The sequence below is a fragment of the Lipophrys pholis genome (assembly GCF_963383615.2).
Source record: "Lipophrys pholis genome assembly, chromosome: 21".
Classification (NCBI taxonomy): Eukaryota; Metazoa; Chordata; class Actinopteri; order Blenniiformes; family Blenniidae; genus Lipophrys; species Lipophrys pholis.
Window position 1 is genome coordinate 22,482,866 of NC_137649.1, and position 20,760 is coordinate 22,503,625.

The 20,760-nt window shown below is 42.6% G+C and overlaps 2 protein-coding genes across 5 annotated transcripts; both read left to right on the forward strand.

Annotated features, from left to right (window-relative positions):
• Window positions 1-269: 269 nt before the first annotated feature.
• LOC308126239 (uncharacterized protein) lies at window positions 270-14,779 on the forward strand. 4 transcript variants are annotated; one of them, XM_080490473.1, is made up of 20 exons: window positions 270-404; window positions 1,277-1,399; window positions 2,596-2,727; window positions 3,087-3,263; window positions 3,934-4,107; window positions 4,668-4,841; window positions 5,670-5,843; window positions 5,925-6,095; window positions 6,596-6,636; window positions 7,406-7,482; window positions 7,645-7,673; window positions 9,272-9,342; window positions 9,534-9,601; window positions 9,846-9,901; window positions 10,010-10,224; window positions 10,341-10,606; window positions 11,405-11,518; window positions 11,595-11,736; window positions 11,832-11,873; window positions 12,276-14,779. In XM_080490473.1, the coding sequence occupies exons 2-20, from the start codon at window positions 1,299-1,301 to the stop codon at window positions 12,572-12,574; spliced, it is 2,523 nt and encodes an 840-aa protein (XP_080346599.1). In that variant the 5' UTR covers window positions 270-404; window positions 1,277-1,298; the 3' UTR covers window positions 12,575-14,779. The 4 variants fall into 4 exon arrangements, with proteins under 4 accessions (XP_080346599.1, XP_080346598.1, XP_080346601.1 ...); XM_080490472.1 differs by having other exon boundaries at window positions 274-423; XM_080490475.1 differs by having other exon boundaries at window positions 274-423; window positions 9,537-9,601.
• Window positions 14,780-16,262: 1,483 nt separating this feature from the next.
• On the forward strand, window positions 16,263-20,519 carry LOC308126245 (E3 ubiquitin ligase TRAF3IP2-like). The gene is made up of 10 exons (XM_080490483.1): window positions 16,263-16,317; window positions 16,664-16,702; window positions 16,783-17,199; window positions 17,861-17,978; window positions 18,069-18,184; window positions 18,262-18,350; window positions 18,425-18,493; window positions 19,078-19,191; window positions 19,751-19,825; window positions 19,921-20,519. The coding sequence occupies exons 2-10, from the start codon at window positions 16,687-16,689 to the stop codon at window positions 20,065-20,067; spliced, it is 1,161 nt and encodes a 386-aa protein (XP_080346609.1). The 5' UTR covers window positions 16,263-16,317; window positions 16,664-16,686; the 3' UTR covers window positions 20,068-20,519.
• Window positions 20,520-20,760: the final 241 nt, after the last annotated feature.

Genomic DNA, 20,760 nt, shown 5'->3' on the forward strand with positions numbered 1-20,760 from the left:
CAGGTTCCTCAGTGGTTCTGGATTCCAATAGTGCATAATGTTAGTTTGAATCCACCGCATCCTCCAGCAGAACCTCCAGGAGAACTTGTAGAACTCCCACTGATGACGTTTCACGAGTACACGAGAGCACAAGTATGGACAAGTATGGGTATTGGAAAACGGCCTGAGTCTCTCCGTCAGTGCAAAGCGGAAGTGAGAAAGGAGGGGCGCTTGTTTTAACCACCCCGCCCCCCCTGAAAACTGTGAAGCCGCGGTGAGCAGCAGAGCGACAGTTAAACTTTCGTGTTTGCAGATTGCAGTTAATTCTCAGGATTTAGTTTCACCACGGAAACACGTTACACGAGAGCAGGAGGGATTTTTAACAACAGTCCAGAAGAGGAAGAGGAAAGGAGCCGGAAGTGAAAGTAAAACGTTCTCGTCTCGGTAAACTTCACTTATTGGCGCTCATTTCTGGTCAAAACGTTTCTTAGAATGAAACTAATTTAAAATCAAAATACTGTGAGGTAATGCAGAGAAAGTCCTCACTGGAGACTAATTGAAAACTTTTACATTGAAATGTATTTCGTCATGTTTGTCACTGAGAAATCCCCAGTGACGTGTTATGAATCCTACAGATTAAAATCAAATACCTGGAGAAAGTACAACGTTTTGAGCCTTTATGTGTTTGAGTGTTATTCTCAATGAAAGATGACAGAGTGTGGATAGGGTTAGGGTTCGAGCTAGATGATCAAGCAACATAACCATGTACTCCAAAACAAATTCTCTTCATCAGGAAGTAAATGTGTGAATCATGGCTCAATGGAAAGGAATGGGATTCATTATGATTTACATTTTCCTCACTACACAGATACATGTAGATAGAATCCCCACATTGAATACATTGACTTGTGTGCAACATGTCAACAGTATAATTCATATTAATGTTCTTTTCAGTTTCTCTTATGTACATTACATATTCATTAATAACTACTAATCAATCAATAACAGAAAGATGCTGAGGCAGACTGTCCATATAACTGACACAACAGTGATAAAAGTGTAAAATTCACAGTTGTGGAGGCTGAAAGCTGATTTTCTTCTACAAAGACTGAAGCAACGAGGCAACATGAGTGTCTGTACAGCACTGATAGATCGTCTGCTGAGTCGACTGTGGAGTAGAGAGATTGTTTCTATTAATGCAGAAGGCCGGGCTTCCTGTTTATCAGGTAGTAGGTTGGTTTTAAATGTGTTTTAATGTATTCTCCATCTTTAAATTGAACTAATATGTCTATTACAGTGTCAGTAATTACCCACCAGGGATGACTGAAGTCCAGAGGATGAGTGATTGTGGCGATGCAGACGAGGGAGGATCTTCCTCTTCGGCGCTCGACACCAAAGAACCCAAACATCCTAAAGAACAGTAAGATCACACTGTTTACACTGTGGACCAAACAACATGTGTTCATACAAAACTATTGGCTCATCATTGCTTTTTTTTAGTGAAGTTTAATATGAACAACACCACACCTCAGGACTTCACCACCACTGCTCTGCCCCCACAGTACAGATTTAGTTTATTCAGCTCATTTGGTTCGACTCTTCCTCAAGACTTTGACCTCTTACTGGACCTGAAGGCTGAGAATATGTTCAACTGATGAGCTGTGGAGTTTGAGTTCAAATAGTTTGTAGGACTGCGTTCCAGTTGTCTCCAAACTTGAAATTACAAACTCAGAGTGACGTGGCTTTTGTCTGGAGTTTGTTATGCTGGAGGCCACAAGAAATAAATGTCACCCTTTTTTCCAAAAGGCCAAATAGTAACAGATTACTTCACGATGTACATGAGATTCAACACAAAACGCTCAAGGAATGACTGTAAGTTAAGATCATTCAATCAAAATGCATTAAGTGTCCAAGAAATTATTGTATTTTAATATTATTTTTAAATGAGTTTAATGACATTTCTCCTTGCAGCGATATTCTTTGTGCTACTGAAGTTAAAAACTGTTAAAATGTAAAATGTTGTCAGGGTCACTTATACACCTACCGTTCCATATACTGAAGCACACCGCCGATACTCTTATACACTTAAACACACAAATATACTTTTATAGACTTTACAAACACCATTTTTTTATGATTGTTTGCACCCAGTGTAGAATATTCTCAGACGAACACTTTGTTCACTCATGTATTGTTTGAAAATCATTTATTCATACCTCTGTTTTAATAGTTTGGAAATTCCTCAAGTTCCATGTTCAGTCTGTTCCACAGATTCACGCCACAAACTGAAAACAGAAATACCAAAGTCCTGACGTTTTGAATATTACCGGGTAGTAGACGGTTATTTGAGAGGTTTGTAAAAAAAAACTAAAACACATTGGAATTCCAACCTAGTTTGACTTCTGAAACACAATAATTTCTTCTTGACTGGATTCTTGAAAGGCAGAACAGAGAAAAGATTACAACACTGCCACCTTGTGGCTGGTGGAGTGAGAGAGAAATGTTTGCAGTGGTGCTTCTGCAGATAAGTTTCTTAAATATTAGGTGGGAAAAGCCCAACGCCTCTGCCTATTTACAATCCAGCACCTGTGAAACAATCGACATCTGCACTTTCAGGTCTTTACAAGTGGAATACCACAAACCAGGACCGAATGAAATCTCTATCAAGCTGTATCAGATGACGTCAGAAGAAATGAAGCAGTTCTGTGTTAAACTGGAGAGTCCAGACTGTGCCGTGGAGATTCTCAGGTCAGACTTTCTTTATTCAGTATTTGTTCATAAAAAACATTTGTGTGAAATGCTGTCGTCTTCTGCAGTAAGCGCCAGTCACCAGTCGCAATACAGTAGACGAAAAGAGTTCTATACGACCACCATGGGCGTCTTTTTCATGCAAAGTTCACGACACAATTACACACAAGGACGGAGGACATACGAGTTCTCAGTCTGTTGGTTTGGCAGGAAACAAGCAGCCGCCCTTTTAAAGTGTGAGATTTAAAAAAATGTTGATATTCTGTCCAATTAACATTAGACCACTAAACTTTGTGGTGGAAAATCATCTTTGTTATTTTAGTTTTATGATGAATTTGAGGGATTTTGTCTTTATTTAGACTGACTGATGGAATGTTGTCAGAGAGATGCTGTTCTGCACTGACCTCAGCTCTGGAGGCAAACCCGTCCTTTCTGAGAGAGCTGCACCTGACTGACGTCACATTCCCACGTCAGACAAAACTGCATCTGTTATGTGACGCTTTGGGAAATCAACACTGCAGAATCAGGACTCTCAGGTAAGTTTACTTATTGCACCTCTTACCCCGGGAGTACAGAGACCGGAGAGCCTGCAGCAGGCCGCCTCCCCCAACACTTCTCCAACTTTAAAACACATGTGGACACGATTGTCAAACTCTCATGTCTCCCAGATAATCTGCTAGAGATCAAAAGCTGGTTCACTGCCATCGCCAGATCATATTCACATCGTTCCTCCTCAATCGGAGGTTTGACCACCAGCTGGAGTCTCTTTTCCAGTATTTTGGTGAGGCTGAGTGACCACCACCCAAGGCTGCTTTTCCAATGGTTCTATACCTGAGACTGAAGTTATTCTGCACATGATTATCAAACACAACAGCCATACAACCTCCAATCATTTCATCTCTGGTCTCACTCTGGGATGTTACCTCCTCCAACATACCTGTGATTATAAAACATGATTATTTCGTTCTGGAGGAGCAGGAATCATTACTTAGACACAACGTCTTTATCACAGGTTATGACAGTTAAGCTAGTATAAATTAACAGAACGCCGTCATTGAACATGCAGGTTTTTATCAGGTAAAAGTACCACGAACACCAACTCATGGAGTTTTTCTGAAGCTGCAGGTTGATGGCGATTGAAACTCCAGTCACAGTTACCTCCATGGCTGCTTCTGTTGAATCCTCACCTATTATCTACATTTACAGGATTGTGAACTGTGACCTTTCGGGAGACAGTTGTGCCCGTCTGCGTGATGCAATTAAGCGCAATCCGTCCCATCTCAAAGAGCTGGACGTGAGTGAAAACAGGCTGGGCGACGTAGGAATGAGATCCCTGTGTGATGGACTGATGGATGAGAGCTGCAGACTCGAAAGGCTGAAGTAAGTTTGTGTTTTGTCACATACTGTGTTTAAATAATAAGTTTCTAAACAGGTGTTATTGATCAGATTTATGTGTTTGTTTGATTGTTTCTTAGCAGCAGTTATAATAATGAAGTAATATACTCATTATCACCCACAATAATTACCAAAGTTAATAGAATGTTCATGTCTTTGTAATCTCAATTTAAATGTCATTACCTCATCATCAGCATGAGAAGTCGCCTTCGAGTTTCTTGTGTCTTTCTTCAAGTGGGAAACAATTTCTCTTCATGTAACATTATTCTGGAATATCTGCAAAAGTCTTTTATTATTCCAGCAAAAGCTCAACAATTCATCTGTTATAAAAGCTGAATAAAGTAGAGCTGCACTCTGTTTCTCACATCGATGCCATGACCGAAATAAAAGTCCCAGAAGACATAACTCAAAATGTTTACAGCCACATATGTGAGCTCTGCAGAGTGAGAAACTCATAGCCTGAATGTGTGTTAAATAATGTCAAGTGTTCAAGCTTGTTGGAATAAATACCAAATCATTGGAGTCCAGGATTTTTTCATTTACAGGATTGTGTACTGTGACCTTTCGGGAGACAGTTTTGCCCGTCTGCGTGATGTAATTAAGCGCAATCCGTCCCATCTCAAAGAGCTGGACGTGAGTGAAAACAGGCTGGGGGACGTAGGAATGAGCTACCTGTGTGATGGACTGATGGATGAGAGCTGCAGACTCGAAAGGCTGAAGTAAGTTTGTGTTTTGTCACATACGACGTTTAAAAAAAATAAGTTTCTAAACAGGTGTTATTGATCAGATTTATGTGGTTTTTTTTTATTGTTTCGTAGCAGCAGTTATAATAATGAAGTAATATACTCATCATCACCCTCCTGATTGGTGAAGGAAGCAAGAGCAGAAAAGTAAATGTTCATTTGGAGTGTTTGGTGACAAATTAATGGAGGGACAATATGTTTTCTATTTAGTTTCAGAATGACGTTGGCATATTCACAAGTGCAATGTTCATGTTCAGCTCTGCTGCTCATCCCACAAATGCATGGATCAATGTAGGAAAGTAAAAAGCCGAGCACGCTAAACACTTAACAAATGCAGATCATTATTTAATCTCTTGTCTTCAGGAACAGACAGAAGTGACCAGACTGCTGCTTCTTTACCTTGTGATGTTGGCACTTGCAATAATTACCACAGTTCGGTAACTGAAACAGTTTCAGGTGTTTTTGTAATCGGCTGTATGTGTACCATCACAGCCTACCTGTTTATTGTGCTCCAGGGTTTGGGTTCCAGAATAAACTGAAACATACAATTCATCTGTTATAAAAGCTGAATAAAGTAGAACTACACTCAATACAATAAAAGTCCCAGAAGACATAACTCAAAATGTTTACAGCCACATATGTGAGCACTGCAGAGTGAGAAACTCATAGAAAAGCCTGGATGTGTGTTAAATAATGTCAAGTGTTCAAACTTGTTAGAATAAATACCAATTCATTGGAGTCTAGGGTTTTTTAATGTGGCAAAAGAATGACTAACGGCTCGTTGCTTTTGTTTTCTCCTTTCAGGCTGACTTCTTGCCATTTGTCAGGGAAGAGTTGTAACAATTTGAATAACCTTCTGATGTCCTCATCCTGTCGTCTTCAAGAGCTCGACCTGAGTCACAACAGTCTCAGAGATCAAGGAATAGAGTGTCTGTCTGTTGGTTTGAGTAGTCCAAACTGTAAACTGAGCATTCTGAGGTAAGACAACTCATTTTTGTACCTGCTGAATTGAGAGAACAGTTTTTGTCCACGTCCTTCTCTCGCTCTCTGTCTTGACAGGTTGGCTCGCTGTAAAGTCACAGATGAAGGCTGTGATGTTCTGATCGATGCTCTGAAGAAAAGTCCAGTTCCTCTGGTTGAGCTGGACCTCCAGGGAAATGACTTCAGCTTTGAAGTAACGACGATGCTGAATGAACTTAAGATCAGTTCAGGCATTGGAGAGATTTTGAGGTCAGTGAGATGTGGAATTTTGTTTAGTATCAACGTGCTAAACTGATGTGGAGTGAAGAATTCAAATGATGTCAGATTATTGGACTTGTATTGTTGTATTGCACTTATGACGTTCATTCAGCATGAGCACACCTGTCAACGGGAGCTCTCAGCTCTGAGGCAGTGTTCATTCACAGAAATGGTTTCAAAGATGAAGAAATAGAAGTCCTCCTGACTCATCAAAAATGTTTAGTTTTTTTTTTTAATTCTGCACGAGCAGTGGAAGTGACGGAGCTGCAACATGTAACGTCTGAGGGAAATCAGATGTAAATGTTGGTTCCATTGGTAGAGAAATAAAGCAGAGTTCTCAGTTTGAAATGTTCATACTGATATTGAAGCAGGCCTGGCAGAGGGAGTAATGGACAGATGCATCGTCACCTGCATGATTGTGGTTCACATCTGATCTTTCTTTTTTTATAAAATGACTGGTTGGGTATTAATTCACAGTTTTTACCCCACAGGGTGAGAACCAGCTTACCGAGGGACGACAGTGACAGTGAAGGTGTGTATTCTGGAATAAAACGTGGAGGGAGGGAGGGAGAGGGAGAGAGAGAGAGAGAGAGAGAGAGAGAAAGAAATCTTGCTGGACGATATATTGTCCCACAAACTATTACCAAGAAACAATATTAACATTTTTGTGACCAAATTAACCACGAATGTAATGATAATGTATCATAATAATGCAAATATTCCCTTTCAAATGCAATAAACTATTTTTTCCTATTTTTACCATTGTATTGTAAAGAACCTTAAATAATTTAAATAGAGACAATACACAATTTTAAAATAATCCACCGTCTCTTTGTGTCAGTCAACTGTGATAAATAACCTGTCCTCTTAATGCTATTATCAGAAATGTTGTATTTAATTTTCTGAACAGACTGGAGCTGTCCAACAATGAAATTATAAAGGTTTTATTCAGACCAAAGGAAAGTAGCGCCAGGTACACATCTGCACTATGGGGCAGTGTTTATTTGGGTTTTAATATTCTATTTTGTAGTTGTTTGTCTGTTCACTGACATGAAACGTTCACAGCAGCTCTACAAGTTCCTGCTGACGCTCAGCGTGTGAACATTTTTCAAACCTATTGATCAGTATTACACACACCTGTTCTGGTTTATGGGTCTTTGTGAGGACATTTCTGATGTCAGCCAAGAGGATGGCCCTATTCACGTCAGCAGCTGCAATCAGAAATGTTCCCTTTAATGATGAATGCATTGATAAATGATTGAGTTCATCTCCTGCATTTTACATTGTCTTTTTTTCATCAGATAGCAGCTTCTTTGTCTCAGAAAGTCCAGGCAAAGAGAGGCCACTGAAAAGGCTGAGGACAGAGCTGACTACAGAGGTGAGGACAGAACAGTTAATACATTTGAATTATTGATAGACCTCTTGGGAATTGGATTCAGATCAAAGAAATAGAGAGATGCTTTGCAGTCGTGACCCGAGAGAAATGAAGCAGCAAGTTTCTGACCAAATCTCTGTATTTTTGAATTTTTTTTTAATCTAGGAGATGCTTTCTGGTGCTGCTGCAACAAGGTAATCTCTCCATTGAACAGTTTGTTTCCAAGCCATTTATCATATTATTATTATCAGCATCATCATTATTATTATTACCACAGGTTTGGATATTCTGCAATTACTTTACTTGGTTACTTTTCAAAAACGTGATGAAAAACCTGAACCCGGGGTGAAGTGGGGTTGGTGGAGGGGGTCTGGGGTGAGGTGGTGGTGGTGGAGGTGGTGGAGGGCATCCAGGGGTGAGGTGGTGGTGGTGGAGGGGTCTGGGGTGAGGTTGGGGTGTCCGGGGTGAAGTGGGGTTGGTGGAGGGGGTCTGGGGTGAGGTGGTGGAGGTGGAGGTGGTCCAGCTTGCCATCTTGCCATCTTGCCAACTGCTTGCTCAAGTTTGAGGTGGAATTTGTGGCTGTAGATAAAAGTGTTTTTCTCACGCAGAGTGCACAGTGAACACTCATGTGTTTGTCACCTTTTACAGAGTCGAACTCGAAGTAACGCCGTTACTTCAGAGTATTAAATGCTGCTGGGTCCTGCTCTCTCCTGCGCTCCATATTGTTGTTGCTGTTTACCGCTGACGTTGTGCCGCTCGTGCGTCATTGTCACGAGAGTCTCACAAAACCAAATCACAGTTTAGTAAAGCAGTAAGGCGGCCTGCTTGGTGGAAAGCAAAACATGCCGCCAACGGAGCCGATTGGGACAGAATTGTTGTCTCAGACAAGAAATGATTTGTTCTGCTGGAGATGTCAATGGATCCAATTTATTGATCCGGAGCGATCCTGGCCACATCAAAAAATACTGATATTTCAGGACTTCTCCGGGGTGGTCCCCGTCTAAAATGTATTGATCCTTTTATTAAATATTCTCCAGGTATCCTGCATGCTCCAAAACTGTGACGCGCTAAGGACAACAGACCTGAGATAGTTATAGTATTTATTAACAAGAGCATTCTCACCAGGCAGTTCGTACAGGCTCCGGCCGGGGCTCCTCCAACACTTACGTTGTAGGAAGAGGCCGATTCCTAAAACCTAATGCCAGTTGACAAGGGAGAAATCACGTGACATACCTGTAATCCACAACAGTCCTCTCGTCCATGTTTGCGGCAACCTGGTCTGGTACCCGGGCAGCGTGCTGGACGACACAGGATTACTGCCTATCAGTGACAAAAGACATTCAAAAATCACAATAAACTGAAAGACCTATCAGGTCGACATATCCAGTCATGAAACAGATATATATGTGTTGATTTTTAATCGAATTCCAGCATGTTATTTAAAAAAAATGAGGACATGTTCAAGAAAAACTACAGAAGTGATGTAGTAATCAAAGGTAGCTTTGAATGAAGTAAGCATGTTGGAGGCTTTGCTTCTGGCATTGTGCAAAGTCTTGGACTTGTGTGTTTCCAAATGCAGTTAAAAAAAAAATATATATATATATATATCAGTACCACACAGCATTCTGCATGTATTAATTAATCATGTCTTTGTACTAAAAGGGAAGCTGTCTGAGCCACAGTCGCAGCGTAGAGGTGAATTCACTTCTGTGGATATCCAAGTGAAGATGGACACACATTGTAAATAGAACAACACTTACATCTCTTATTCTCCTTTTGTTTTTTAATTCAGTGGACAGGATCTTCAGGATGTACCATCAAAGTTACCTGCTACACAGTCATCATCATGTCCATCAGCCGAGGGTAAGTACTCAGTAATCCATTGGTAACCACTCTAAACCACATGTTGGTACTTTTATTTAAGTTCTACACTCAAAGACAGCTTTGGGAAAAATCTATTTTCCTTGAAAATCTTTCATGTTAAGCTACTTTATGCAGCTGATAGTTCAATTATTTAAAAAAGGTATTGTTGCCTCCCATTATCCCGCCATCAGAAGAATCACACCTTAAACTGGATTCCAGCAGAGGAAACACCCAGCTGGAGGAGCCAGAGGTGGACAAGGTGAGAACAGATTTGCTTCATACAGAGTTCTGCTCTTCTAACCTCCATGACACTGATAAATTAGTGAAGAATGAGCTTGAGTGGATTTCAGTTATTCTTCACATGTTCATGATGACATCTGTTGTGAACCCAGCAGTATTAGAATCACAAATAAATGAATAAACAGTCACTGAGCTGATATATTGCATTCATTCATATCATTAAATTCTTGGAAAACAAATTTTGTTTTTTGTGAAAATTTCAGGCTCCCTCATGCTTTACTTTTGAAGTATTTGATGAGCCCGGGAGTATTTCTTACAGGTAATCAAACTTGCACTCGTACATATATTGTTTTCTCTTTTCACATGACATCATTCCACATAGCTCCTGGCTTAAATTTTATTTTAACCCTGGAGTTGTGCTGCACAGGTTCAGAGGCCTGGGTCCAGGTGTGTTCCTGTGTCCGCTGACTGGGCTTGGCTTTACAATGACTGGAGGGGGAGAGTTGTTGTACAAGATAATTGAGTGGGATGAGGACCTCCTCCAAGCATCTGGAAAGCTCCCTGCAGGTCCCTTGTTTAATATCGAGGGCACTACCAAAGCTGTGTCACAGCTGCACCTCCTGCACTGTGAACTAAACCCCGGTAAGTATGTCTCGCCTGGCGTTGACAACCTGCATCATGATAGTAATTGAAAGACTTGGTGTGCAAACCTTTGGGATTTGACACGACGTGGATTTAAAATGTCCTTGTTTTTGCAGCTGCACTTCCTCATGGCCTGTCTGCAGTCCACATGAGCGATGAAGGAATGAGCTTCCTTGAACCACTGGAGATAAACGACACTCATGTTGTTGTGGATGTCAGTCACTTTTCTGTTTATGGCCTCGTAATAAATTTCCTCACAGGGATTCTAAACATTCAAAGACCAATAAGTAGTCAGGCACTGCTGTTCCACCGTCCGACCTGGACTGAGGACATTCAAAAAGTCAACGTCTTCTTGCTGCCAAAGAACGTCCCCCCGGAGGAGGTAAGAGGTCTCAGTCAGTTCTTAACAGCAAAACCTGAGAAACTTCTCAACATGGTTATGAAAGTATTCTTACTGTTTCTACTTGTTATTACAATTTACTGTTACTTGTTATGTCCTCTTGAGTCGGGGGCATAATTGACTCGGTCTGCGCAGGCACCCAAAAGGCACACACACACACACACACACACACACACACACACACACACACACACACGTTTCCTCAGTCCTCCCAACCAATCGGTAAGCAGCGTCATCTGGCTTGACTCAACACCCGATCTCTAAACAATAAAAGCCCCATACTAAATGAATTCATCACGGACAATAAACTGGACTTTCTCTGCATCACTGAAACCTGCTCAAACCCCTGGACTATTTGTCATCAAACCAAGCCACACCCACAGGGGTACTCATACATTCACGAACCTCATCCTGACCACATCACCATCTGTTCTCCTCCTAGGAGATTTCAATTTTCATATCCATAACAGCAACTGCAAATCTGCCAGAGTTTCTAGAACTCCTACAGTCTCTATTTCACGCAGCACATCAACTTCCCCACTCACAGCCGAGGCCATACACTGGATCTGTTCTGCTCCACTGGTGTCACTCTACATCAACTCTCCAGCCTCAACCTCCACACTTCCACCTCCACCACCTGGCATTCACCATGAACATTGACCCCCCCCCCATGGCTCCATTGTTTAGTTAATGCAAGTTAAAGATGACTGTGCTTTTGGTGCATAAGCGCTTTAATAAAGCATCCTGGATGTTTAAACCCTCATTGTTCTTCTCCTGAAGGTAAAATCTCAACAAAGAAATGCTGAGTACATTCAGGCCACTTCTTCCTGTGAGCTGATTGGAAGACGCACTTACACCCTTCAGTGTCCTGAGTCAACCTTGGTACAACCTCGGGTGAGTATTTGAAACACTGGCAGATGTGCTCCCACACCCAACGTGGCATGAAGTCAGTACTTTTTTCCAAACGCAGCTGGGCTCACGATTTGACTCAAGCTTTGGAAAAGTTCTCCACCCAAACTTTGAAATTCGGCTGACGAGGGAAACCAAGGACGCCACTGTGATGGTCAAATACCAGGATGACACTGTGTGGGAATATATCATGAAGCTGACTGGTAAAGAAAGTTTGACTGTCTTACAATTAGTTTTTAAAGGTCCACTCACCTCTTTAAATGTCAGTACAAAACTCTGGTGTCGGTTCCACCTGCAGGCAGTGAACCCACCACGACCCCCCGTCTACCTGATGGCTCAGGTGAGCAACACTGTTCACAGTGAGACTGAGTTTCTTTGGGCAGGTACAGAAAGAACATGTAGACTCCACTCCACATTATTATTGTTCATGTCGTGTCAACATTTATATGTACCAAGCACCGCTGTGTCAGATCTACTCTTCAAGATAGTTCGCTTTCTTCTCCTGCTAAACCTCAACGGTTCTTTCTGGTTTGTATAAACTTTACTGCATTTGATTCAGGAAACTTCTTATTCAAATAAATTGAGTGGCTCCAACCTCAACACATGCCTGAACACCAACGCTCCATTGTGATTCCATCATCTCCATTTGTACAATGTTCAAAGTTGATAACAAACTAGTTGAGTTCTTGTTATGGTTTTTGACTGACGACTAAATGAGATTATTTGATGCCTTGTTATACAGGTCCTGATTCAGGAACACAAGATCGACAAGAACCAATGAAGAGGAAGCTGTTCGGTATGCGGGAAGGGTTTATTGATAGAATATCAAAGCCTAATTTAGATTCACTGATGAATAGACTTCTGCATGAAGATGTGATAAATGAGCAGGAATACCATCACCTTAACATCATGCCAGATTCTAGAGTTGCTGCAAAAGCACTGATCGACATGGTGCTGAAAAAGAACGAAGACGCTTGTGGAAAAATGATTGAGGAATTTTCTAAGATAGATAAACATCTTTATGCTGACCTGAACAATTGAGGCAGGTACATTGTCCTCAGAGACGACAGAGGATTACCAAGGCATTAAGTTACTACGGGAGCGAAATCTTACTGCGCTGACATAATCTGGATAATCTGACCTACAGAGGAGAATCTTCCACTTTCATTCAAGCTTCCCACTCTTTCTTTCCAGATCAATGTTTAGTCGTATCCACAGCGTTATGTCATCATTTATATGGACGGGGAGACGTGAGAATTGGTAAATCCTTGCTTCAGAGAAACAAAACATGGTGGGCTTGTTGCACCGTACCACAGGACAAATTGTACCAAATTGAAGCAGATTCGTGTTCCTCTTCTTCACCGTAAACTCTGACATGCAGTCCTCTGCCATCGACTCCCTCCCAGTCTTCATCTAATCCTATTGACACTGTTACTTTAAAAATGTGGGTCCAGACTAGACACCACTGTGGGTGGTACTCCTCAGCCCAGATGACTCCTATTTCTAATAACCACCTATTTTTTCCTGCTAGAATCAACTCCAGATTAACGACTTCAGCACCTACAAAATCTAGATTTGGACAACCAGTTCGCGAGCTTTTATCATTTATGCAAAACTCATATGCTGACCAAATCTGACTGTGATGGAGCGGCTCCATCAGCAACGGGGCAACAAACACAAGCACGCGCTCGCCCGCACGCCGCCCTGCTGTTACGCAGGCAGCGGAGACCCTCGGTCAGTGAACGCGCAGTGACACCCGAACGCATACACACACACACACACACACACACACACACTCTGCGTAGCAGACGGCACACCACGATACACGCCACACTCATTTCCTCATTCCCCTCCGTATTTCGCTTGACATCATTCACTGAATTCATCTTTCGTTCCCCACCTGTTAGCATAGTCAGCCAGGGGTGCACACTTGGACTGGCTATGTTTTACCTGCGCATACATTCAAACATCCTCACACACACACACACACACACACAACCCTTACCAGGTGACATGACGCGGCGGAGATGGTGACAGGCAAGACGGGGGTGGAGATAACCCCCGGGTTTATAACGAAGCCTGAGCGGGACTTTGGGGTCATGTGATCATTTGGTGTTTGGTTTAACTATTAATTTTTGTTTATAAAGGGAAGTATTTCGTGACTTTATTTGGAGAATGTTTTTGTTCATTTTATTAGAAAAATGAAGTGTCCTAAAAGTAGGATGTGATTATTGTTTGTGTTATGAAATTATGATTGGTGCAGAGGACTCAATCACACCCCGGGGAGGGGCATAACGGTATAAGAGCAGTAGGCAAAGCTGCAGACGGGAGTCATTACTGGAAGTTGCACTGTAGAGCAACACGACTCGAATAGAACTGTTTTTTCTTACCGACCCAGCTAAAGGAAGAGCTGGGATCATGGTTATGTTTTCTGTTCTTATTGTAAATATTTTTTCTCACTGTAAATATCGAGCACCTGCACTGTTTGGGGGACAATAAAAGGAAAAAGTCGACTTGCCATTTGGAATTACGGTGGTTGTTCTTTGAACGGGAGCGAACCCCGCCACACTGACTTTCTTAAATACTTTCAACTGCACGATTTCGTCAGAACTCACTCAGTTTCCACAGAGCCCCCCACCCAGCGGCGTCGACCTACTATTGGAGGAAAGCGTCCTGCCTTGGGGCCATGTTTCCTACTTTTAGAATCTTCTGTTGACAGGAGACGAGTCTGCTGTTGACAAAACCAGGACTGTGTGCAGGAGGAGTTACAGATGATTTTCTCTGATGAGTCCTGGAATGAAGCCTTGAAAAGAGTCAACTCATCGTCAAGCTGTGCTCGACTTGACCTTTTATAATTGATCACAATCGCATAGTGCTGCTGCTCTTCTGTCTGTCCGCCGCACTGAGATTCCCTGTGCCAGTGAGTTAAAGCTGCGATTGGATGTTTCCATAGGTAGATCGATATGTGGAAATACTATTTGTGTGATGCTTCAATGTACATATCTAGAAATCTACTTTGTATTTCGTTTCTTGTTTAAATTCTCTCATATGCATAAATACGAGTGTACATATGCAAGTATGCAGCATCTTGGTTTTTTTTACTATTGCATTTTTACTATTTTACTAAAAGTACTGCGTGTGGGGGGGTATATGTAGGGGGTTGGAGAAAATGGTGCATTACGTGACTGGACTTTTGTATTGTGTTTTTTTTTTTTTTTAAATCTGACAATAAAAAAGTTTAAACCAGAGACGATAGAGGAGTTTTGTTGGATTCTTGCATTTTTTAATAGTTTTGTGAAAGTTGTGGAACATTAAAGTGCTCATGACACCATTTTTCATTAAAATTGTATTATTTTTGACAAAATATAACAGTAAAAGGCATAATTGCCTTTGTTAGAGGCGTTCTCCAATAGTGACATATTTACTGTGTTTAGAATCTTGCGCCATTGGAAAAACAAACTCCAGGAGGTCGGTGTTTGGAGGAGGGAGTGACGTCACGGCATGGACAATGCAGCATCTTCATATTTTTGTGGTGCGTTATTTTCAGTTTTTATTTATTTATTCTTCATTATGCATTTTGCTGGAACACTCAAGCAGACAGTAAGCCTGTTCATATTTCCTAAAGATGCCTGTAACTGCTATCATTATGCAGATGAATCATTATATTACAGAATTCAATCTACTGACTGAGTTTATTTTGAAGTTGGACACAACTGTAACCTGGATGCTGCGTTTGGTATTTGTTTTGCACTTTTTGATTTATGCTTTGTTGTGTGATGTTTTGTTGATGTTATGTTGTTTGACTGTAAATAGTTAGACATTCTATTGAAATATTGTAAAATACATTTTTACATTTTGTTCCAAATGTTTTTATTAAGAAGCCAAGGAACCAACAAGCCCTCCGACTCAAACGACCACATTGGTCTTTTTTTTCTTTTCTTTTTTTCAGGCTCCGAATTACGACCTCTAGGAGTGTATTTGCGACAGCGCCCCCGATGGTGACGGGAGGAACAGTAGAGCACAACGCATTGTGGTCTGAGCTCATATTGTTTGAGCAAGTTAAGAAAGGTAACGGTGTAATGATGCTTCTATGAGTATTGGTTAGTATCTTACAGAAAAAGACAGTTTTTCTTAAGTTTACCATGGAGTAAGGTTGTAGGACAAAATGCCAACTTCAAATAAAGTTCTTACGTGCTAATACAAGCTTGCTAACACCACAAAATAATGTGTTTATAACCTCCGGTACGGTTTTCTATAAGGATATGAAGTTAAGATGTGATGCGATAAGACCTTTTTGAAAAATTATATATATATATATATATATATATATATATATATATATATATATATATATATATATATATATATATATATATATATATATATATATATATATATATATATATATATATATAGTATGACGACAAATCACCCCGGAAATTTTCATGCAATTCGGGCAAATAGTTTGGTTGGTTAAGGTAACAACAGCACCTACTAGTGGCCCAACAGGAAAACTACATTGTTTTGTTGCACAACCCTCTATTTAGCTCATAGCAATGAAATGCAGCTTCTGGCATAGATTAAGGAAGTGTAATAAAGCCATTTAAAGGTAGTAGGTGCTTCAGTTGTTCATCCAACAAACAGTTAAACCTGCCCGGCTCAGGTGAACCAGCCGGTCTGAAGACTTTACCTGATTGGCCTCTTTTATTTGCATGAATGCGTCACAGCAGGGGAGAGAGTTCATCCTGTTTGTGTGTCTGAGCAGGAACCAGTAGGAAGTGAAGGTAGGTGAGCGGCTCCTGCTTCTAAATGTGATTTAAAACGCAGCACGGCCCTTCAACAAGATTCTACTTTATGTTTAAGAGCACATGCCCGACATAACTTCAGTGACCTTTGTACTAGTTGGCTGCGACGCTGCTCTGCTCCACCCAGCCCCACCTGTACCGGTGCACCGCTCAGCGTTTAGACAGGACAACAAAGAAATGTCCTTTATAATACTTTCCAATGTATTTACTTTGTTTTCAGTCCCAGTGAGCGGACGGTTGTTCCTGTGTGATTTGTGCCGTGTCTCTTTAAGGCGTCTCACGCTCTGGTGAATTCCTGACACGTTTGTCTTCATTTTCACTCCAGCGGAGGCCAAAGACTTCGAGACAATGGATTCTTTCAAAGGTATGAAACAAAACCCTCTCAGACATGTGTAAGTCTATCTAAACAACGTCTCTCTGTTTGGTTTTGGTCTGTGTGACCAGGACCGTGTCCACATCACAGTATTCCAGTTGAGATGGATGAGAGGATGTCGCCCTCCTTTCTGGATTCGGCCTGGTTCCGCCCGTGTGAAGAGTGTAACGGGAACACGGGACGCAGCGCACAGGGGCAGGAACCCAACCGGAACCCCGTCCCCGAGAAGGGGTACCAGGACCGGACCGCTGCTGCATACCGGAAGCCCCCCGGCGCCGCTGCAGCCTGGCCTAACCACCTCAGAGACCAGGCACCGCCGTATGAAGGACAGTTCATGGCTCAGCGGAGCAGAGGACCTCCGGGAGACCCAAACTGTCGCCGCGTCCCGTCTGTGGAAGAGTCTCTGGAGCCGCCGCTTCCACTCATATCCGAGGTTCAGAACCACAACCAGCCCGCCGCAGCACTCCACCCAGCAGCGCGTCTGCACGGTCAGTGGTCATCATCTGAAGTGAGGGCCCGTTCACACCGTTGTGTTTTGCGAGACCGTCTTGTAACAACGTATCCACCGTCGGTGTAAACAACAACAGTAGACAACATGGAGACACACAGGAGAGAGCAGGACCTGCAGCGTTTGCACAGAAATGGCGACATTACTTTGAGTTCGACTCAGTAAAAAGTGACAAAAACATTAGCACCCGCTCTACATGGAGCGGGAAGAAAGGTTTTATCCACGGAAAGAAAATATCCCACCTCAAATCCGAGCAAGTAGCGAGAAAGCGGCACAGGAAACTACTGTATATAGTTTTTAGTATTTTTGCCGTTTCTGGAACAAAGATACAAAAAAACTATGCGTTTTTCCCCTGGGATGTGTAAACAGGACTGAAGTATCTTAACAGGAAGCTTTTGTTTTCATTCTGATCAATGCGGCCCACATCCAAAAATTGAACAAAAAACAAATCTTATATGGGAGAGATCAGAGACCTGTACTACGAAGCGGGATTAACATATGCAGTAAATCTCTCTCTCTCGCAGGAAAATATGAAGAATTCAAACAAATCATCAAAAGCAACACTATTGCCGCAGCTCTCTTAAATCCCTCTCTCGGACCGTGTAACGTGGCGCTGTGTGCTCCTCTGTATCTGTTTTCAGGCCTTGGTCCGTGGCAGAAGAGTCGTGTGAGACAGTGCGCCTGCTGCCCTCCAGCAAACCCGCTGCAGCACGGCGACTATTACCCCGAGGATCCGTACCGACAGGCCCGGCACCAACTGTTTGTCTCACCATCTCACATCTTCACTCAGACTTTCCACACGCGTCACCGATTTTTGTGTGACGGATCGAAATCGTTTCCGTTCCGCAGGCCTGCTGGGCGTGCAGCGCCGCCCCGCGACGTGATGATGCTGGTCAGCGTGGATCGCTCGCTGCCGGCGGACCGGGAGGTGGTCAAGAAGACCATCAGCCTTCCTGAGGAGAGCAGTAGGTCCCGTCAGAGGTACATATCGGCTCTCCCGTTCTCCTGTGCTGCGGACGTCTCACCGGGTTTCTCTCAACAGGACACGTCTTTGTTACCTACTCATTGGACACGGCCCAACACATACCGACTTTTGTCCATTTCCTCATTAATCAGGGCTTCAAACCAGAAGTGAGTCCAACTGACCTTTTGACCTGCTCACACACTTCCAGCAGACACACTCTCACACATCTGGCTCTCCGCAGATTGACATGTTTGATTATACACTCAGAAGAATGGACATCAATAAATGGATGGACAGCTTTCTGAACGATGTAAGTTTGACGAATCCTCCACGCATCACATATACTTCATGGGGCTTTTCCACTAGCACCTGTTCGTCTCGACTCGCCGCGGTTTTTAGGCATTTCCATTACGTGTTAGTACCTGATACTAGGTACATTTGTAGTTCCTACTCAAGCGAGTCCAAGCGAGCTGAGTCGAGCCGAAAATGTGACGTCAGTAGCCAGCAGGCCACTGATTGGCCGGGGATCACTAGAGGAGGGAGTGATGCGACTTGTTCACGCCGCCAATTCTAAAACCCAATCAGAACAAGAAGGATCGGAGAGGCCACCCACGGAAAACACCCGGACAGTGAATCACAGCGTTGGTAATAAAGCATGAACAATCCACATTTTGTAATATCAATAAGTCAAGCTGATATCCAACATGGAGTTGTAGCGCCATCACTTTGGCACAACCAGGAAACGCTCTGACGACTCCACCCACGCCGAGGTGGCACTGTATTGTAAAGGAAAACGAGTCGAGTCGAGCCGAGTAGTGTTAGAACTGTGTGATGGAGAAGCCCGATTACGGAGCAGAGCTCAGTTAAAGCTGACAAAAGTGATGTTATCGACAGAAATCGGTGCTGATCATCGTGGTCATCAGCCCCGGGTACAAAGAGGACGTGGAGGGAGACGGCGACGACGAGCATGGCATGCACGGCCTTCACACCAAGTACATCCACAACCAGGTGAGATTGTTCACATGAAACGCTGCTCTCTGCTGCCATCTGCTGATCTCTGCTTGAACTGAAGCATTGGGGGGGTCTGTTTTAAAGTTGTTATATTATGCAAAAATCTCTTCCTCATGGTTTTCCAACAGTAATAACCGTCCCCATACCCAGAAGAGAAGAAAGTCTGTCATCTCTCTGATTACATTTTTAAAAAGTGTGTTGCTCCAACGAGCCAATCAGAAATCAAACCCTGTATAGTGTCATCGGGGGTTTAGCCAATCCCAATCAATTGATTCCTCCCACAATCAGGCAGCTCTGCTCCGGCACATGGCACCACGAGAGGAAGTACTTCCCCCTCTTCCCAAAATGTGTGGGCGGAGCCAGTCCAGCTCACACAGACACAGCAGATTCTGAATGCAGCTCCTATGATCCAATATTCAAATGCAAGGAATCAAGGAGAAGCAATAAACTTTGAATACATCATTTTTTGACCAACCAGACTCATGGGAAAGTGTTGAAAAGCTGGATAATATGACCCCTTTAATGTTACTGATGAAGTTATTTTTTACTGCTACAGATTCAAAATGAGTTCATCCAACAAGGCTGCAAGAACTTCAGACTGGTTCCAGTGTTGTTTCCTAATGCAACAAAGGTGAGAGGAGACAGGGGATCAGAAACAAGATCTGGTCACGCTCACCACAGACCGGACGCTTCAGTTTATTAATGGTTTATTCTGCTTCGTAACAGAAACATGTTCCAAACTGGCTGCGGAACACCCACATCTTCCGCTGGCCTCAGGACCCCGAGGACATCGTGCTGCGCCTCCTCAGGGAGGAGCGCTACATCCTCCCTCCGTGTGCAGCCGACCTCACCCTGACCGTCCGCCCTCTCTGATACCCATAAACCCCCACAGACGCTCTTTACTGCTCCCTCTGACCTGACGGAGGCGCTGAGTCCTCACGGGTGTCATATTACATAAACCTGATGTATGTGTTCAAATCAGGAACTTTTCCTCAGCAATCATATATTCAATCCAAATGAAAAACGGTGTACAAACAACAATGTTGGGACGATGTGAATAAAACTTAGTCATTTAAAATGAATAGAAAAGTATTTTATTATCACTTCATATGTTTTCAGTGCCTTCCTTGTGTTATTGTTGCCATACAGAAACATTGTACAGCAATCGAGATCTGCACAATTCTTCTGTAGTAGATTGTGAACGTCAGGTGAAATCAAACAATCTTCTGATCCTCTGTAATGACCAGTTCTTTCTATGTTTTCATATTGACCTAAGAGTCTGCAATAAAGATTGATTGATTAATAAAATATTGGCCAGCAATGTGATCACTTGGGACGTTATTGCTGTGATAAAGTGCAAAATGTAATTCCTTGCGAATAGTGTTTAACCCGTCTACCACCTTGCAGGTGGACTCAGAACCAGAGAAGCTGCAGCGGGTGAAGCACAAACACAGGAAACTGTGGCCTCCACAGGTATGACTATAAATATTATTTCATTAAGCCAAACAAAGTCCAAATGTTAATCTGGCCACAGCTGGTTTATTTCTGAAGCTGCGCCTGCGTGTT